The sequence below is a fragment of the Mytilus galloprovincialis genome, chromosome 3 (genome assembly GCF_965363235.1).
Source record: "Mytilus galloprovincialis chromosome 3, xbMytGall1.hap1.1, whole genome shotgun sequence".
In the NCBI taxonomy this organism is placed as follows: Eukaryota; Metazoa; Mollusca; class Bivalvia; order Mytilida; family Mytilidae; genus Mytilus; species Mytilus galloprovincialis.
In genome coordinates this window covers 10,461,977-10,484,355 of record NC_134840.1, presented here as the reverse complement: position 1 = coordinate 10,484,355, position 22,379 = coordinate 10,461,977, and the positions used below count along the sequence as shown (strand labels likewise).

Genomic DNA, 22,379 nt, shown 5'->3' with positions numbered 1-22,379 from the left:
GGTTACAAACTAAAACTGAGGGAAACACATACACCATAAGAGGGAAACAACATAAACTTAACTCTACTACGTTCCTATAAATACTTAAAGGAAATACTCATATATGAAGAGTCGACTTGCAATTGCTGCCATTCGACTTATATATAGGCCAGGTCTTGTATAACTGATCCTTTAAACTATTTCAGTATTCTCTGTCTATTATAGTTTCGGAGATAATAGGCAAATTTGAACATGTTTTAATAATCTCGAAACATTCTCATTAAAGGCAATAACACCTATCATGAGTCGTCTGACAGTTTAGCCGTAAATAGACAGTTGGTAGAACTCATCATTTTGAACATTTCTGTCTCTGTTTAGCACTGTAGCCCTAGTTGATTGACGAGTGAGATCATCGTTCACATTGTGTTAACTAGAAATCTAAATGATTATTGTGGCCAGGATTTGTTAAATTTGGTTCAGAAGTTAAATGGGGGAGGGAGGATAGGTTCTGAGTTCTCTTAAAAAGTCTAAAAAATCCGTTACATTGAGAACAATGTGTGAACAAAGCAAACATACACAATGGGTAAAAATGTCAAAACTTGGGGTAAAACAAAAGTGAAATCCCAAAAATCTGAACTCCAAGAAATATTCAGAAAGGAAAGCCCAATCAAATGGCAAAATCAAAAGTTCAAACATATCAATCAGCGAATAGATAACAACTGTCATATTCCTGACTTGGTATAGGCATTTTCCACAAGTATCTGAAGATACTCCGACTCATATAAAAATCAGTACAGGTCGGCGAGGAGAGGCGCACATTTCGTTCCAACGACAATTTGTTAAAAAGTCTACCTATAAAAATGTTGTCAATAAGACACTCCAGCATATTGAATACTTGTTCTTCCTCATAGATTGTTTTACCTATTTATTCACTATTTAAATGCACTAACATAACACAAGTAAATAATTTAATTTTGGATGTAACGCGTCTTCTGATTGGCTGACGTTATTTTTTATCAGCCCATAGACATAATTTAGTCATGTGACCGTGACATCATCAACGGTTTTTCATGGTTTTCTACGGTTTAAAATGGAATTTAGAATTTAATTATAAGAAATGACTGTAATATTTTTTCTGTCTATTCGAAATAACATTAAAAAAAAAGGGGGGGGCACACTGTTAAATAACCCGCTACGCGCGTTATTCAGTGTGCACCAAAAATTTTATGTTATTTCGACTAGACAGAAAAAATATTACAGTCATTCCTTAAATAAATTTTAACTAGAAACAAACTGCCTGTTTTATATACATTATAACTCTTCTTTTCGTTTGAGTTTTAAGGCTTACAATTGTATTAACTACGGATTCAATCACTTTTAATCACAAACGAATTAGAAATATATAAAGTGTAATCTTTTTTCTATACTGTATAAGTTAACGAGATACAAATTGAGTGTTTTGTTTTCCTTGTACATGTTTGTACGTTCAATCTGGTTATTTCTATCAGGAAAGTAATAGTTTCAGTATTTATTTTTATTAATCAAAATTTACAAATGATATTTCAGTCAGTAGCATTATGCAACATATATATATAACATTACAAAAAGTCAATATATAAAATAAAAAAACCGCTGAAAGATGAAGTGAAAACATATTTTTGCATTTCAATTTTTTATGCAATCCAATTGTTAATGCATAATATTTGTTTTTGCATTACACTTGTGTATGCATTATACATGTTTTTGCATTACAGTTATGTATGCATTATATATGTTTTTGCATTACAATTGTGTATGCATTATATATGTTTTTGCATTACAATTGTGTATGCATTATATATGTTTTTGCATTACAATTGTGTATGCATTATATATGTTTTTGCATTACAATTGTGTTACACTTTCATTTTCAAAACATAGAAGACTTGCTAAGCAAACAACAAAGTAGAATCAAAGGCAATAACGATGGTCCTATTACTGAACAATCTGAGGATATATCCGTTCTTAACGTCTCTTCTATCCATTCATTCACAAAAGTATCTAAAATACTCATGGGAACAGCACCATGTACCAGAATAGTGGAATGAAATTTCTTTATGTCGAATTTTGATCCTGAAATATAAACAGACGATTATATTTTCGTGTGTTTTATTTTTCATCATGAATATTCTATGTTATAATAATATTATAAACAATTTGTTGTCCAGCAATTTAAAAATACTTGTATCAAATTTTAAGAGGTTTAAACTGAACAGAATATGCATTCAAACTTACATTATGGCAAGCATTTTGTAATGCAAATATTATTGATCATTGTTTTGTATATAGCCGAGATTTTGTTGTCATTGACAATAACTAATTATCTTCATGCAATACAAAAATATCTAATAGCAATAAAAAATTATCTAATAGCAGTAGAAAATATAACAGCTCTCAATTTAATCATTAAGAGATATTTTTAACGGATGCAGAGTGTCAGGTTTTTGTATTAACAGTTTAACCGCTACAGTACATTTCGTATATAAGTTATATAATTGGACCAAAACTTATGTTGCAATTCGCGGACAAGGAAACCTAAATTTACCTTTCACCGGGTTTGTAGTTACATGATTAAGACGACTTGTGTCACATGTAGGACAGGATCTGGTTCGTGTTGCTCAGCTTGAGTTTTTATGCTGTGTTTTGTACACTGCTGTTTGTGTTTCTATCTTTTCCTTCAATTGTTATGATGTTGTCAGCATATTTTCGGCTTATGAGTTTGAATGTCTTCTATCGCCTTTCTATATATAATTGGACTAAAACAAGGGAACATCAATTATATCAATTCATTGAACTAAAAGTTAAGTTGCAATCCTCAAGCAAGAAAACCTAAATTATATAATTGGTAATTGAACTAAACTTGTATTTACTGAAATCAGTACAATACAACTCAACAAACCTAAACTTGTTTCTGCTTTTTTTCTCAATTCTTTTATTTTGATCTCTCCTAACTTGTAAGCACAAGCTTGTCCAGGCCATGTGACATATCTATCAACCTCAATCTCGGTTGCTTCCCTTGCATACGCTGTATAATTCATCATATATTCAACCGCTTTTTGTCGATCCCACCTAACAAAACATCAATAAAATAATAAAGATATATGTTTATATGTATATCCTTATAGAAATATCAAGGATATCGTGTATCCATGGCACAAATCAGTATACGCACCCTTCATCTCACACTGAAGCGGAGCAAACAAACTCTCAACTCATTGCAAGTTAAAGACGGACCCTGGCGCCTGTTTCAGTGGATTTTTTGTTTAAACTGACGTTAAACAACACCAAATAGGACCAGGTCGAAAATGACATATTAGAAAGTAGTACATATTCTAAATAAAATAGTTGTATGTGTGTAGTAAGTATGTATGATATGATTACAACAAAAATGTATGAATAAATCTAAAAGGAAAGCATATATTGAATGTTTCTCGGATAAGAAATACCTGATTTGGTGTCTCCAAAGGACTGGTGAAATGTATGATCCAATGGGTAAATAACCGTATAGACTGAGCCCATAAATGATAAAAATTGAAAACAAAACGTCGAAAGTGATTGGGCGAATTTGATGTGCGTCTCATTGAAATTTGAGCATACAATCTGGCCTAAAACAGAGAATGATTTAGCACAAATAAGAGAAGGTATTGAAGTACACTATAACTTTTAAAATACAGAAGAGGATACACCTCAAGAACTTGGAAAATTTCTACGGCATTCATGTACACTGCACGAGGGACAAACTCCGTTAGTATAATCGAAAATCTTTATGGGATATCCATCTATGAAACAAAATGAGTACATGCGAAGCAAAATCAATATTGATTGGTTGGGTGTTAAATGCCATTTTCGGCACTATTGCGTTATTTCGTGGCGGTCAGTTTTTATTGCAGAGGAAACCAGAGTGCAAAGGGACAACCACCGACTTTTGGTTGCAAATTTTACAAATCCTGGTCAAAAAGCATTGAAGTCATATATGCACATATATATATATATATCTATCAGAACGAAAGGATAATGATGAAAACGTTTTATGCAAAGTGATATGATAGATCCTTAACTATACACAATAAGCATTACAGTTTATATATCCTTAATTTTACTTCCTATATAATTGATTTTACCTTTAACTTTAATAATTAAAATAGCTGCTCCATGAGATAATACTTGATATCACCCATTTTCAATTTCTCTTTACGTGTATTCGATCATGTATATAAATAGTTTTAGCAAATACATGGGCACAACAATTACCCACCTTAAACAATTAAGATAAATGATAACTGTTTTGCGAAGATTACTCATAATCATTAAAAACTGTCTCAACAACCAATCGACAGGCTAGTAATATTCACCTACCCATAATGATGCAGACCTGTGTCAACAACCAATCGACAAGCCAGTAATATTCACTTACCCATAATGATGCAGACCTGTGTCAACAACCAATCGACAAGCCAGTAATATTCACTTACCCATAATGATGCAGACCTGTGTCAACAACCAATCTACAAGCCCGTAGTATTTCACCACTGAAACGTCCCAACCTTTAAAAAATATCAAAGTAATTTAAGGTAGCTACATGAAAATTATTTTCCGTACAATTTCGATTTTTGAACTTCCTTCTTCATCACTTAAGTATTTAATTATAACACTGACACTATTTTTTAAGGATATCAATACATCAACCGATATTATTTTCATCGTCGATGCAAGAGATGCAACTCTAGATTTCTGTTTCCTTGAATATCGACTAATCAAGTATTCTTCTCGAAAATAAAGTCATCATTATATTTTAGTAAACAAGTAAACTTATCATAGATTGGTATCTATGATAACTTTATTTGTTTGACTTTATTTTCGAATAAAATTTAATATTTACGCCAGACGCGCGTTTCGCCTACAAAAGACTCATCAGTGACGCTCGAATCAAAAGTGTTGTAAAACGCCAAATAAAGTATGAAGTTGAAGAGCATTGAGGACCAAAAAATCCTAAAAGTTTTGCCAAATACAGCTAAGGTAATCTATTCCTGAGGTAGAAAAGCCTTAGTTTTTTTTCAAAAATTCAAAGTTTTGTTTACAGTTAATTTATATGAACATATCAATGATAACTCAAGTCAACACAGAGGTGCTGACTGCTGGGCTGGTGATACCCTCTGGGAAATAAATCTCCACCAGCAGTGGCATCGACCCAGTGGTTACAAATAAACTCAAATGCACTCAAAACGGGCGTTCAAGCTATGTTTATTAATTATTTTTCTCAATTTCCATAAAAAAAAACTCTCTTTGCAATCTACGCAGGACTTATCATCTGTTCTTTAACGTTTCTCATCTGGCTTGTAGAAGGACAGCAGTAAATGTCGCAAGTGTGTAACCCCGGCTGAACGGACTAAAGATAACTTACATTTCATAATCATCTGCATATAGACCCATTTCTACGCCTAGATATTCAGAATACAATGCCCAGCCCTAAAAGTATGAAAAATGACAATAAAACAAATGAAGACATGCCATTTATAGCATGCAACTGCTGTTTTATGTTATATTCCCTTTCGAAACAAGCAATCAAAATATTGTAATACAACCTCTGTTTAAACAGTATAAATAAATAAAAAGTCATAGAAACAAAACCATCGAAAATAGCTTGTATACAGTTAACGTGTAATATCATTGCATTAAAATATTCAATATAATTGGTTATTCCTAATAGTACTTGAAAGGGTATTAGCTATGATTTAGACAACAATTCAAGTTTGGTTTTTATTGTTTATTCAGACATCTATGTCAATCACCGGGGTTGAACTTGTATGAGCAACACCTGAGATCACCCCCGCCCTTTTTTGGTTTGGGAGATGCATTACTCAGTCTTTAGTTTCTATATTGTTTTTACTACTACTTCTCTTTTGTCGTTTTTGATTTTAGCAAGGGCCTTGTCAGTCTATGTTAGACTAATAAGTTTCAGTATCTCTTTGTTGTCTTTCGCTTCACTCTTACAAAAGCGGAATATTGAAATAACGGTTTTCTATTAACAATCAGTGGGGTTCAATGTTGTCGAAATATATTTTAATATCGCTAATTAAATATCGCTGTCAATAATTCAATCTTATTTGAATTCTTATTCATGTAACTTCCCATTTTACTTTTAGCTAGAGATGTGTGATAAGCGTGCTAATTATTGAAAAGAACCGAATGTCAATATTAAAAGAACAGAAAGAACCATTTCGATGACGGATTCGGTCCATAAAAAAATCATTCATATACAGAAAAAAACCACAATGATTCACATATTTGATTTTCAATCTGTGACATAAAATCCAACCTACCAAGTAAAATCGTCATGACACTATTGCACGTATTACTTATATTTGAATTGGGTTGTGTGAGTCGGGCTTCAGTGGTCATATTGATGGTTAATTTAATCGCGTCTTGTCGAATATACGCACGAAATTTTGATACATTATAACAAATCAACGCATTGCTTGTAAATTGTGTCTTTCGGACTTTTTCCAATTTTGATATATTTTTTAGTTTGTTTGTTAATTAGATATATCAGAGTTGAGGTGAAATCAGTGATCATAAATTTGACGTCTAATGCACCTTTTTTAAAACACATCAAATGCTAAACTAGTACTACAAAGTAACTAAGATTCTCACTCTTATGAATAACAGAGGTACATTTGCAAACAATATTATAATATGTAATCCAATATAATATTACAATTTTCAATAAGCCTGACAGTTTTTACAAAACAGGAAATTTGGTAAACATATGACTTTACAATAGACGGTAATAAAATGAATAAATAATTGGAAATTTTATTTGAAGGAATGGACATTTGCAAAAACTCTGAGGTCTGTGGCTTAACTCATTTATAATTCTTACGAGTTTGTACAACTTGCAGATATATTTTCTATAGAGGCAATAATAATATTCAGTCTTTGGGTATCACATGAAAAACATTTTTTTACTTATTATTATATATCGAAATAACCTCTGAATAAGCTGAATAAAAAGGAAACCAAAATGGAACATCATAAAATGAAATTTCTGTATGCTGTCTGTATTCCGGGAGAGCTGCCTTCATTGCATAACTATGCTGTAAAACAAAAAATGGAAAAGTTACTAAAGTATTTTCAAATCGAGGATCTTATATTCATCAAACAGCTCATTTCTAAAGTTCAAACTGTATATTCTTTTATATGTTACTTATAATCTAATATAATTCATGGTTATCATACTTGAAAAAAGAATTCCCGGATTCGCAGACTTTAAGTTTTCTTTCAAAATTACCGTTAGTATTGATCTCTCATTGTATTATAGTCAAACATCCACTACTGATACCACAAAATCCCACCCTGGTACCGCAGTATATCGCATTCGATGTATCAAATTGCTAGTATCGAATTATCTATAACATTCAGAATGAGTAAAGATATCTTAGCTTCAGGTACCAAAAAACTAGCAGAATGATAGTTTTTTTATTGCTTTCATCTCGAAAGTTTTATTGACACTCCAATGATTTAGTTGACCGTTATAGAATATATATTTGTCACAAATGTCAAAAGATATGTTGAAATTGTTACTTTAAATATAATCCCTTCCTCTTTCTATCGGTTGTTACATCACTAAGTGAAACATATCATCAAAGTTGTAATAACACGACAGGTATCACATGTGCACCAGAATTCGTTTTATCTTTCCACTGTGTCTCGTTTGCTTAGTTATCTATGTATTGCTATGTTGACTTTTATTTGTTGTTTCGTCTTCATTCGTTTTCCTGCCATTGTATTGTTGGTTTATCTTCTACCTGTACTGTTTTATTGTCCCTTTGATAACGTCTGCCTCTTTTGATAGTGAAAAATCTAATGTTATTGCCAAAATGATACTGTTGTAGTTGCTATAAAACATTTATTTATCCGTTTGTTACCTGCATCAAATCTTTATATCACCACCAGAGTAACTTACTTGTAAATGATGTCCTGGACTTGCCTCATGTAAACTAAGCGACATATAATCAAATGTTGGACTGAAAAGAAAGATTGTTTTACCAATATAGGTTATGAAAGTTTAACGGTTTACATAAGTGAATACGTAAGTTAGCACTTTAATTATTCAATATTTTAATTCTATATTTATAAAAGTGTTTTCCCTCAATAATAAATGCCATGATAACAGTACATGATTTTAAGTTTGTTTATACATAAACTTTGGTTTCTTAATTAACTGTCAATTCTTTCAGGAAAACTATTATACTTGGATGTTATACTAAGATCGTTTCAAGTCATTAAAAAAATGATTCACTAAACTTCATAGAGATTTTTTTTTATTTTGACATAATTATGTATTGTAAAAATAAGGTTACTTCTCCCAAGGTCGGATAAGATTGATCCAAAACACGCCTGGCCTCGTTTCCGATGCTGATGAATAACCTCCACCTGGACCATCATACGTCATTTCCTTTATTCTAAATATGCATTTTGATTATTTATAAATTAATACAGTTTATTATGTATTTATGCAAATTTGGTTTGAAAATGAGATTTTGAGATTATTGTTCAGCTATTGGCATTATGTATATGACAATTTATCACTAGTCTTATGGTCATATATCAATGCTTTCTTTGATCACAAGTATTCTCTTTGCTCTAGATACAAAATGACAAAGCTTTCCATGTCGAATATTTCAAAGCTTTTTTCAGTATGGGTATTGTTCGTTGATGAATGACGTGCTGTAATATTTTCGGTTGTTACTATTTGCGACATTTTTGTCTTTGGAGGATAGTTGTCTCTTTTTATAAAAGTACCATTAAAGAGTGATTTAGTTCAAAATATAAACAAGTAACAGTTTTTGATGGCTTGTTGTATATTTGTAGAATAATACAAACAACTTGCTTCATTATAATAGTATTTTAGAGATAGTATAATCAAATGAACAACTTTTTTATGATTCGAGCTTTATAGCTCGTTCAATTTAAAAAGAATGACTTCTAACTGTAAACGGACTTACTGTAAAGGAACATCAGGAATGTTCTCAAAGTAATCAGGAAGTTTTGGAATTATCTTGTTGTAAACAATGTCCTTGTATATCTCTAGTATTACACTCTGAAATAAAGTTTGATGCTTTACAATTCCAACTTCATGGTTTATTTTTCTAAAGCATTCAATGTTATCAAAATTCGACTAAAGCAGCATAATTACTCTCCTTTTATTTGGGATAGGTGAAAGATTATCTGGCCTGGATAATCAACAATCCCTGCGATGAAGTATAATAATAACTTTATTTAGCCTTGTCAATTGTTTTATTCGAGTTTCACTGTAGAGTCTTTTGTAGTCGACACGCACGTATGGTGTACAGAATTTCAAATCCAAGTATCTTATTATACACTGTATGTTTATAATTATGTTGTTTTCGTAACTGTTGTATGCGTCTATATATTTTGTTATTCAGTCGATTTGAAAAGCTCAAGGGCTTGCATTCATGTAGTTTACTGAATACTCGACTTGCATTAACTTCGTATTGAATTGAATTGAATTGATGAGTTTACTTATCACAGGTACTGGTGTTAGTACAAGCGTATATAAATAAAATTAGTTTTAATGCATTTTGTTCTTTATTATTATATTCACTTACAGTGTTCGTATAATAAAACCTTGAATCATTTTTTAACACGTCAAAGAACTCCTTGACAGTGCCAGTAAATCCTAGTCGTCTAACAAGCTGTCAAAAAAAAGATATATTTCAAGGTATAACACTGTATACATTGCGTATACCATTGGAACTATCTGATCATGTTGAAAATTTACTGTTTCTTTTCTTCATGTACTTCGCAACACACTTAAATTATAATTATAATTGTGGACAAATGATTAGCTAGTTTTAATCAGTATACATTCTAGTCCATAGCCATTTTAAAGATCACCTGTATTATGTGGGTTTTTTCAATTGCAAATGACTATTTATATACATTGTTTATCCAATATTTTTTAAATAATTCCTCAATAATATAATACTATTACTTGATTTATTTCACTGGACTTGGCGGGGTTTTACCGGTTTGCTTATTTAAGACCAGTCCATTTATAGACAGGTGTTTCGGGATAAACTCATCAATGAAGTGTCCAGTTATTCGTCCCATAACCAACACTGAGTTCATTTCTATTTCAGTTTGGTGACACTGATAGGTGATTAGAAATCAATTATAATTATAACGGTCATCATCCTTATCACACACATCTTCAAATAGACTGTCCATATGCAAAATAAAACGTTAGCTCCGCCCGATCAGTTGGAATAACATTGTTAATATTTAGTTTCGAAATTTCTTCAAGATAAAAGGTTATTTCAGTCACGATTCATCTTTCACCACTCGACAATATGACGCCCAGTCGCAAACAGGTTATTTTACTTTTCTTGAGCACTCTTCATTTATAAGTGTATTGCCACTTATTTTTTTCTTTTATATTTTTTTGTGTGTCATTTCATATCTGAGTTTACTCTTTGTCTAGTCTTTGTAAAGTGTTCTAAGTTGATATTGATTCATCGAAATTTACTTTTCGCAATGAGCGCAAAAGACTAATCATGGCAAATCTGCATTACAATATCAAGATTCTCTTTCTTCTTTCTTATGATCATTTTCATTGTTTATACTTTGTTGTTGCTTTGGGTCCTTTTTTCTTTGTATATTTTCATTTATTTAATTTTGATTTTTGTATTTTTTGTGTTTTTGTGGTTTTTATACTATTAGAATAATGTGTATACTATGTAGCTATGCTTTTTGTCATGTTTGCTTTGATAATTTAGTACCCTGTATGATTAAAATGTTACTTTGTTTTACACACAAAATTTAATTGGAATTCTTCAAAAGGTTCACTTGATCAAGGATGAGGGTGTGCATCATTTAGACATTGCATTAGATAAGAATTACCACACGTTTTGACTGTGATAATAAGAAAGCATATTCTTACCTTGACCATTTCTGAGTGTATGCGTTCAACTTCTTGTAGACCTATTTGGTGGACTTCTTCGGGGGACATTTCATAGGAAAGATGCCATTTTAAACATGCCTGGTAATAACGTCTTCCATCAGCCATGCTAGAAAGTCCTAGGCCAACTCGTGTATGCGGCATATATTCCTGTAAAATCATCAAAATTAGAAACAATTGATTTTGATTTATTCGCAATGTTAATCAACATGTTGATTGCTCGTTTTTTAATTGATCTTTCTTTTACAGAAGCTGATATAAAAAAAAAGACAAAAACTAATGGGTCAGTCATCCGACATCACATTACAACAAAAATGACTAGCCAAAAAGATGAGATCAATTTCTCTTATTTTTGTTTTCTCGAAGTGCAAATGAGACATCTATCAATCGGGGACTACAGGATGAGGCTTAAACTTGAACGTTGAGTAAAACTGATACCGTTGATTGAGTTATAAAAGGTCCCGACATAAGAAAATGTCATACAATTAAAATAGAACACCAACGACCTAATTTATGCTAAAAAAAAAGAGGCGAAGGACACCAAAGGGATATTCAAACTCATTATTAGAAACAAAGTGACGATACCATGGCAAAGAAAAAAACGAAAGACGAACAACATTCTACAATTCATAAATATGAAAATTAAGAGTGAGCAACACGCACGGGGATGACATTGTGTGATCTGGAAAGGTAAGGATTCTCCTCCCGTGTGGTACTTGTGTTGCTCATGTAATTACCAATTTGTTGAATAATATTTTCTATGGTACACCAAACAGAATATATACTTATAGTGGTAGTGATTTACAATCCATCATATATATTTCCGGCGGTAATGATTTACAAACCAAAATATATACTTACGTTGATAATGAAACTCCGAAGTGTTCGGTAAGCTGTTATTGTTCTGTTAGTTGCCAACAATGTCCTTATTCTTAAGTCATTTCTTGTATAAAAGAAATAATAGAAACATATTAAAATATATATGAACATGCCTACAAATTAAAGTGTCATCACGGGGTATGTTCCTACACGAAAGCATATGAAAACATTGTGTAAAGCAGTCGGCAGGGCTTCGACATGATTTATAAACATACCTTTTACACATTTTCCGTTTATTAATTGATATTATTAAGAAATAAAGGTTTGAAGAATGTCAGGCCAAATTGACCTTAGTTATTAAAACTTTTTTTCTTCGTGTTGATTATTCACCTTGGTTTTAATTTTGGGGTTTTGAGAGTTCCTGGTAAAGTAGTTATCAAAGGTATCAGGCGGCTTATTATTTGATACGCCAGACGTGCGTTTCGTCTACATAAGACTCATCAGTGACGCTCGGATCAAAATAGATGCCAAACAAGTATAAAGTTGAAGAGCATTGAGCATAAAGGAAAGTCAATAAAAGAGTAGCAGACGCAACAATATTATAAAGTGCTATTTTCATTTGTAAGTGACATGAAATATTCAGGAAATATGCTGACGGACAAGATTATCTTTTTCATTCTCATATTTAAATATCAAATTCTTGTAAAATAAATGCATAATCATATATTTCAATCAGTATCTCATCGCCTAAAATATTTTTATAGTGGAATTGCTTACGTCATGACTAATGTTCAAATCATGTGGTATGCACTGAAACCGTGCGCCCACCTTACAAATGGATGCGTCACCGAAGATGTCAGTGACTGTCTATAACCAACGCCTAAATTATTGACAGAAAAGTCGACCCGTTCTGTCGGGCATGTTTTGAAAGAGGAGTTTCTGACGAGAAATTGGCTTACTACAGCATGTTGATTTTATCCTGTTTACAATTTTCGTGTGGCTTGATTCAGTTTTTTAATGATCGGCAATAAGAAATTGAAACATGTGTTTTACTGATTTAAGTGTGGGTATGGATTGAAAGAATTGTTTCACGAAGAAAGAAAACCTTTTAAAAATCATATTGGGTTTCAATTACTGCTTTGTTGCGTTTTTTTGAAGTCCATCCGTATAAGTTGAGTATACTTTCATATCTATTCAACACCAAATGTTAAAACTTTACAGTTTAGTGTTATAATTTACATAAGCAACTGCACAATGAAATTGGAAACAGCAAAGATAATCGGAACTTGTTAATAACAATAAACTCTCAAATACCAACAGAAAGTACTAAAAGACCAGAACCATCGTATAATACATACATTTTACAAAGTATAAAAATATTATCTTTTTGTCAATTTTGGCAATGATCTTAAGGTATATAATGTATGGGTAAAAGTATAGTTGATTTAGACTTACTTGTCAGTTTCGTCAATATTATCAATGACTGATAGAGTGTAATTTATACCAATAAAGAACGTTGATTCACTCGGCTCTACCAACAATTCATTTATATCATCTTTTACTTTGTTCTGAAATCATTTAAGATAACAAAGGGGTACATGTACATTAGAAATGAACGCATAAAGACGAAATAACGGTTAATTAAGTCACAATGTACGACTTTGTGTATCGAAATTGTAGTGCACTTCGTCGAGACTACCTTTTAGGTCCTTTTCATACAGAATATCGTGTCCGGTCATCTAACATATGTCTTGATAAACCATTGGTTACCCTTTGAATAATATTGGATCTGTATTATGCAAAGAGATTGTCGGGGGATTTATAACAGTATTTTAACAATTTCACATATTTTTACAACATGACACAACTTTGCCTGCTGTAGTTTTTATAAAATAGAATTATGTTATGAAAACCCCCACCGCTTTGTTCTTTGGTGCATAGATGCGACAGCGGGCAAAACAATCTACTCAAACTGAAGCTTCATTTTGAAATGAGGTGCAGTGTCTGTGAATAAACTCATCCATAGATAAATACCAGGATTGAAATTTTATATTTTACGCCAAACGCGCGTTTCGTCTATAAAAGACTAATCAGTGACGCTCGAATCAAAAAATGTTTAAAAGGCCAAATAAAGTACGAAGTTGAAGAGAATTGAGGACCAAAAGTTCCTAAAAGTTTTGCGAAATACAGCTAAAGTAATTGAAGCCTCAATATACCATTAAAACGGTAAATTGAGCAATGTATCTTTTCCCTTTTTTGTCAAGTGTGTGTTCTGAATTTGTGTCAAGGATCAATCAATAATATTTTTCATTTAATTGACATTATGAGTCGGTTTTTTCTCTTACGAGGTTTTGTTATATTTTGAAAGTTGTGACGAGCCGTATTTATTCTAAACATTTTACATGTTATCAAACGCTCAGAATAGATACATGTAGGGAGAAAATCTGTTGTAGTATAAAAATATATCACGAAAACATTTAAAAGTTCTGTCAACATTTTCAAGTATAAGCAATCAGAAATAAGTTGTTTAAACGTGACAGGCTCAAATTTTTGCTACTTAATGTCAAAGATTATTATGCCATAAGTGAATTTGATGAAGTAAGATCATCAAATCTCTAAACAGCTATCTTAAAGTTTGAAATAAAAAGTGAACTGAGTATAAATACTTACAATTGACACAAAGTTGTATGTTCTGTTCAGCCTAATTGCCTCTTTAAAACTATTTATAATTTCATTTATCTATAAAATGGAGAAAAAAATTAATTAAAGTTGAAATTCATATCACAAAACGATAACTGTTATGCAAGAAACAAGTGCTCTGCATTTTTGGAAAATAACACTTTTTACAATTTCGTGTTGCGTCCGAAGCAGTTTTCGTTGGGTAGAAATTCTTGGTAGAGTTAATATAGATGAAAATATGAATTAAATTTCGTAACTATTCTCCGTAATTTCACATATTATTTTAAATGACAGTTTGGTGTTCCATTATTAAGTTTTAAAAGTCTATTAAAGTAGGTGTTCTTTCAAACATCTAACAGTATATGGTATCTACTGAGAACCATAGTTGATTAATGTGTTTGTTCCGACAGCTAATAATTTTTGGTATCTACTTAGGACCATAGTTGACTTACGTGTTCTTTCCGTCATCTAATAATCCTTGGTATCTACTTTAACAATATTGCATTCGTGTGTTGATTTTGCTTTACGCCCCAAAACGTTTCATTCGATTTCATCCAATATAATCGGGTAATAGCGAACTTTTTGAGGATTATGTCAGAAACAGAAAGATATATTGTACGTGTTGAAAGGTTTTGTTGGTGGTTATTTTTTGGGGGGGGGGGGGGGGGGGGGGTATTTGTTAGAAAATTATTTTTATTTACGATATACATGCGTGTTTAAATAAATCTTATTCGAAGGCTGTTCTTACTTGATTTGGAATGTTATTGAGTCTAACAATGTAGTTCTCAAAATCTCCTCTGGTCCGGGTTGCTGCCATTGCTGCTGAATAATATATATGGATTCCTTCCAAGTTATTTATAGGATTCAATGCGCCATACCTGAAGTACATCAATGATTGAATAGGGTTACAGTTGATTGTACTTAATTTAGAACATTTTGAGAGTCCATGTTCTGATGAAAATAGTGTTAATGTTATTAGATATAGAGATTAATAACCTTACTATCTGTACCTAGGAAAGTCCTCTGCAGAATCATCATCAACATAATTAGAGATGATATTGACAACAAACTACGTAAAGAACAAGCTGTGTTCCGAAGAGGTCGAGGCTGTATCAACCAAATATTCATCCTTAGAAATATAATAGACGATGCATTGAATGGAACAGCCCCCTATTTATCAACTTCATATCGACTTCAGAAGGGCACTTGACACTATCCATCATAAAACCTTAAAAAAGATCATGGCAAACTATGGAATCCCAGGGAAAATAATCAGGATGGTACAAGCATTTTATGATCACTTCAGTTGTGTAGTCGAACATGAGAGTAAACATTCGGAATGGTTCCACATTAAATCCAGAGTCATACAAGGATGTGTCGAATTATAATGTCTGGATTCCTTTTCTTACTGGTTATAGACTGGACAATGAAGCAAACAACACAGAAAAAGCGTGGTATCAAGACTAGAGGTATTAGAAGATCTTGATTTTGCAAATGATATTGCTCTCCTGTCGACATTAGGAATAGCATTAAAAAGGCAACAGCAGCATACTATAAGCTAAGAAAAGTATGTACATCCAACCAATACAGTAGAAACACCAAAATGAAAATTTATAAAAGCAATTTTGTATCAGTGTTACTATATGGGGCCGAATGTTGGAAGATAAGCAAGATAGATGGAGATAGACTTAACACCTTCAACACCAGGAACTTGCGTAGAATCGTTAAGAAATTTTGGCCAACTATGATATCAAACGCAGAACTGTTGCAAAAAGCATGTGCAGCATAACCAACACCATTAAGAACGGGAGATGGAGTTGGATAGGTCACATCTTGAGGATGGACACATGGAATGATTGTAGAATCGCCTTGACATGGACACCACCAGGAAAGAGAAATGTAGGAAGACAAGAAGAAACTTGGAGACGAATAGAAGATAAGGAAAGAACATAATTTGGATGGAGAACATGGGGAGAAGCACAACAAGCAGCAGCAGACAGACTCAGATGGAAGGCTTCCATTTGCGCCCTATGCGACACATGGCGCTAAAGGGAGTTGTAAGTTATTAAATATCAATTCTATTAAATATCAATTGAACTTGTGGCTATAAACTTTAAATGCAGCTACTTTAATAAAACACAGTAAGAAAATGATTTTCTTTACATGCATAATTGTCGTCATCAACTGGTTATGTATGTCAATATGACTGGTAATGTATGTCCATATGACTGGCAATAAATGTCCATATGACTGGTTGTGTATGTCCATATGACTGGTTGTGTATGTCCATATGACTGGTTATGTATGTCCATATGACTGGTTGTGTATGTCCATATGACTGGTTGTGTATGTCCATATGACTGGTTATGTATGTCCATATGACTGGTTATGTATGTCCATATGACTGGTAATGTATGTCCATATGACTGGTTGTGTATGTCCATATGACTGGTTATGTATGTCCATATGACTGGTTGTGTATGTCCATATGACTGGTTGTGTATGTCCATATGACTGGTTATGTATGTTCATATGACTGGTAATGTATGTCCATATGACTGGTTGTGTATGTCCATATGACTGGTTATGTATGTCCATATGACTGGTTGTGTATGTCCATATGACTGGTTGTGTATGTCCATATGACTGGTTATGTATGTCCATATGACTGGTAATGTATGTCCATATGACTGGTTGTGTATGTCCATATGACTGGTTGTGTATGTCCATATGACTGGTTATGTATGTCCATATGACTGGTTGTGTATGTCCATATGACTGGTTGTGTATGTCCATATGACTGGTTATGTATGTTCATATGACTGATTAAAAGTATAATAACACAAATACCGAACTCCGAACAAAATGGAAAATTCCGTGTCAATTTATAGACAAATTCAAAAGCTCAAACACATCAAACGAATGGAAAACAACTACAAACGGACACAATAGAAAATGCTGTGGTAACAGTACCCTTAAATAGTCTTAAATCAAACACCGAGAGGGCACCCATAGGGCACCAAGATTCTCTGGCTGTGGGGAACGATTAACTAGAATGCGCTGAATGTATAAATATAACTTACAAAAAACAGTTGGAATAGACATTTACCTTCAAACTTTTTATAATAGTATAGCTATAGCGAATACCTGCATTGTAAACGTAACAGACAAAACACAGGCATACCGTATCTGTAAAGGTTAATAGATACAAGACACACGGGTCTGCCTATTATCTAATAAAGACATCCAATTTAACACACAAGGTTCATCGACCTTTCTAAATCATCTATCAAAAGCTCCAGATATATATTACATGTAGGAAATGAACACTTGATCATTGGCAAAGTGTTTTGTCATAAATATCGACTTACAATGCAAATTCGTATCCATCAATGTACGTTTGGAAGGTGTCTTTAAGAATTAAGTAATTAACCCTCTCTGATGGCAGTAGACGTGTTTCTTTGATAGTGTTTAAATCATCTAAGAACTGCTGAACTTTGTCCTAAAACAAAAACACAAATTATATTTATCGTGAATTCATTATTGAATTAGGCTAAGTGTTTCTATTTTGGTAGATCGCATTTTAAAACCTTTTTACCTAATACTATCAAGTACAATGTACGGGTGGCCGAACGATATCTCAACTTCTTCATTTCCCATTCGTCGGACTTACAAAACAAAGTGTATTGTTTGTTTTCTTATTTTTCCTCTTTTCCTTTTTTTTTTTCCTTTTATAACTTTTTGATTCCTTTTTACTTTTTAATTTTGGTCTTGTTTTTAGTTTTGTGGTTTGTTTGTGAATACGGGTTCATTTTCCTGATGTTGATACTAACATATATAGTTATAAGGTACACACACTAAAGTTTTTCTATACTGCAAACTATATCTCTTAAATACAGATTTAAAAGTGTGATATGTCAAAAACCTTACAATATGACTGTTTCAGTTCACAATGTTGCTTTTTTTCGCGTTTGATAAGGTACGACATGTATATTGGTAGAGTGCGTGTTAATTTTATGTTATTAAATGATAAGATATATTAAAATACTAAAATGTAAGTATTTGAAATCAATTGATAAAATGTTGACTAAGATATCAAGTGGCGAATAATAACAATTACCACCTGATCATGATTATGTACATTCTGCGTACGAAACATGGGAGACAAATCAATAAGACAGTAACCCAACATTAATAACCAAGTTGTTGTATGTTGATTTCAGTATCATTTAAAAAAAAAGACCTCTCAGAAGGAAAAGTTCGATCAAGTTTATATTGGGATTATAATGCTTTAAGAATCATACTTACTCTTTTTCGTGTGAAGTCGTTTACGCTATATGATCGTAATAAATCATTATATTCGTAATAACCGAGAAATGTAGAATATTCTGGAGAATCTTTCAGACGCCATTGCCAGTAATCCTCCTGAATAGTTTCAATTGTTGGTACATATTGTCCGTCTGAAATACAGCTAAATGTGAGATAGGCAGTTTTTTTTGTATTTATGTCAATGAGGTCGAAACCAATTCTTAAATTAGTAAACAAAAACATAACAAAACCTTAAAAACACAAACGAAATGAAACCAAAACAAAAAGACAAAACAAAACAAAACAAAACAAACCAAAAAGTCACAATTCAGTTTTCAGAAAAAAAAAGACTAGTCTAAGTCTAAGATTAGGTCTCTATACTATGTTTATGTGTTAGACTCGGGTCGACATTTGTTCTCTAAAGCTAGGTTCACACTGCCGATCAGATCAACTCGATGATCCCGATTGTCCAAATTTTCATGAACAAGCTCAACCAAATTCTTGATCGGGCCTGTTTGCGACTTCTACCCGACTGTACACGACCTTAACTCGACCATTCACGACTCCCTTTTTGACTCCATCACGACTCCATCCCGACAACAAAATGAATACGTTTTCGATAATTCCGACCAATTCACGATCTTTACACGATCATTACTCGACTAGCTAGATCAAATCAATTATTCGCGATCTCAGTTTGATCTTGACCAGACCAGATCGACCTAATCGGATATGAGTCGTAGGGATAATCTGGAATTGGTCGGGTTTGCGCAATTTTAGTGTTAAAACGTCCGAATTTTTTATTCCCTGCCGCTTCGAAGTGGGCATTAATTAAGAGTTACCCTTGTCCGTCTGTACGTACGTACATCCCAACAATATAAGTTTCCGTTCTCTAATTTTATTTTGCCACAACCAAATTTTATGAAACGCCGTATATACAATGCTTATTACCATGAAACACATTTCAAATGGCCGTTCTTGAGTACTGACCCTTTATAATATTATACGTGCTAGCTGGGGCATTATCAGTGTCCCATTACCACATTCTCTGTTTATTTGGTTATATTCAATAGAAGGTCCGAGTAAAATCATACATTTAAAATATCTACATAGAAATAAAGCAGTTGGATTTGTGGGCAAGGGGGTAAGAGCTTAGAGAGACAGATGTATAGCTGTGACGGAGCTTGAAGAGTGTATAGAAGACGAACAAGAAGGTGAAGACAGCAACGGGCGCCGAGAAATCTAGGTGAGGCAGTGGCTGACACGACGACCACTGTGTCGGCAGTATGAGAGACTTGCACTAACTCAACAAAGAGGAATCCAAAGTTTATAAAAACTTCCTCATAGTAGACATTGATATGTAATGGCAGTTTTATTGCTCTTTTTTTGGAAATGATACCACAAAATGAGATTTGTCACTGGATTAGTACTTATGTTAGATAGCAATATACATAAACTTTACCATCCCCTTGTCCTTGCTTTCTTACAAATAAAGCGTACCGTTTGTGTCATATATGTGCATAAGTATGTAATCAGTATTTTTCATAGATTTGATATCCTATAGTAGAATGGTCAAAGATATTTATTTTGTTTTTGCTGTATGGCAACAACCTGCATGTATTTGGTAAAAAATATTGCAAATAGAGGGCAAAGATATTACATATTTACCCAAAATTTTACCCATAGTAGAATTGTTATCCCCTGGAGTGATACCTTTTCTGAAACTGTTCACAACTTTATATATATATCTATAAAGAGATCAAGAGTGCATTTGTTTATAACCAAAGTTTGGTTAACGTTGTGTGCCGTTCGTTATAGTTTGTTAAACGTTACAGAAGTAAAAACAAATGCATCGTTTAATCAGAGTTTGTTGACCCTGTTTGAAATGTCAAAAACGCATGCACATTTTTATGTTATTTGAACTTATTCCGCGGGGGAAATGGCCTCCGTAGAAGACGTTATAGACACAGAGGACATCGCTTCTCTATGCATATTTAATGTTATTGACAGTTCTTCATCTTAACCCGATGAATTTATGAAGGTATTGAAGATAAAGCCATTTAAAAAAGAGGTATGTTCTTGCTTGTCATAACTCAAAATATTGTCTAAAATTACTCAAATTTTCTTTCATAGCTGTTATTTTAATGAAAGAAAGGAGGGTAATACCTGACAAGCAAGAACACGCTTAGATAATTGATTTAATATTATAGTTAGAAAGAAATGCATCGTTTGAACTAAAAAATGACGAACGAACTGTAGACGCATTTGCAGCTAGTGTATAGTTTGTCAAAGTTTATTGAAACTTTCCATAGGTATGTTAGAAACAAATGATCAAAACGTGTGCTTACTGAATACATTGCAGTGTGTATCGTTAGTGGAAAAGAAAGAAATTCGCTACAAATAAAACATATTTGCCTTACGCTTTATTTTTGTGTGAAATTACGTCTAAAAGTTCGAATGGAAAAAAAAATGACTGTAAGGTGACCTATAGTTGTTATTAATAATTTCTGTGTTATTTGGTGTTCTGTGCAAAGCTGTCTCATTGGCAATTGTCTTCTTTGTTTATACTACAAACATTTCTGGACAAACTAAAAATACGGACAGACTAAACTAAAGATAGCCCATAAAACAGGAAAAAATACTCTTGATCTAACTATCTACCCGAGAGTTTTTGACATGTCAAAAACAATCGAGTAAGGACCGAGAAGCAAGTCACTCGAGAAGAGATCGAGAATTCGTCGAGTAGCGGTCGAATTGATCGGGAAAGGATCGTGTAGAGATCGAGTTTGGTCAGAATACAACAAAATTGTCGATCAGGACTCGATCATTTCGACCTTTGCTCGACTAATGTCCGATCATTTCCAGATTAACTCGACCAATGTCCGATCGTTTTCAGATCACTGCGACTTCTATATTTTTTTTTACCCCAGACCAACTCGACCAATACCCGATCCTTTCGCGACAACATTCGACCACTCTTCGATCTCTACTCGCCCATACACGAGAACACATGACTGCTACACGATTCTCTAAACGTTTGTGCAGATCTGATTAACTCTCATAACTCTTCCTCCGCAAAAATATATTTGCAACATCATATTTAACTGTACAAAAATTCCTCTTTGTACAGTACGTGTCTTTACTTTTGCAAGGAGAGGTCACATTTTAAAAGAGAGGCAAAGGACACCAAAGGAACAATCAAACTCAGAGGTCGAAAACAAAGTGACACAGCCATAGCAAAAAAGAAAACCGACGAGAAGACAAACAGCAAGTCACATAACATAAAAAACTCAAAACTTTGCAACACATAACCCAACAAAAACCTGGGATGAACTCAGGTGTTCCGGAAGGGAAGAATATCCTGCAATGTTGGCACCGGTTGATTTTTCAAATATGAAAGTAATTGTGCAAAAATATTCATTATTAGACTGCTGACGACTAAGTTATCTTTCGAAGTTGGTTCATAAGAACATCGATCCAGATTATATTTACCTGTTTTATGGGCTATTTTCTGTTTTGTCTGTCCATATTTTTCGTTTGTCCAGAAATGTTTGTACTAGTATAAACAAAGAAG

At 32.9% G+C, this 22,379-nt stretch overlaps 1 protein-coding gene across 1 annotated transcript; it reads right to left on the bottom strand.

Moving 5' to 3' along the window:
• Positions 1–1,888: 1,888 nt before the first annotated feature.
• On the bottom strand, positions 1,889–20,489 carry LOC143069861 (uncharacterized). Its single transcript, XM_076244666.1, has 17 exons — positions 20,486–20,489; positions 18,806–18,957; positions 17,869–17,999; positions 15,246–15,375; positions 14,489–14,557; positions 13,274–13,386; positions 11,861–11,942; positions 10,982–11,149; positions 9,648–9,734; positions 9,024–9,118; positions 8,379–8,480; positions 7,982–8,042; positions 7,008–7,112; positions 5,420–5,484; positions 4,491–4,562; positions 2,918–3,087; positions 1,889–2,091 (listed from the first exon to the last, which is right to left on the bottom strand). The coding sequence occupies exons 1-17, from the start codon at positions 20,487–20,489 to the stop codon at positions 1,889–1,891; spliced, it is 1,809 nt and encodes a 602-aa protein (XP_076100781.1).
• Between the last annotated feature and the right edge of the window lie 1,890 nt (positions 20,490–22,379).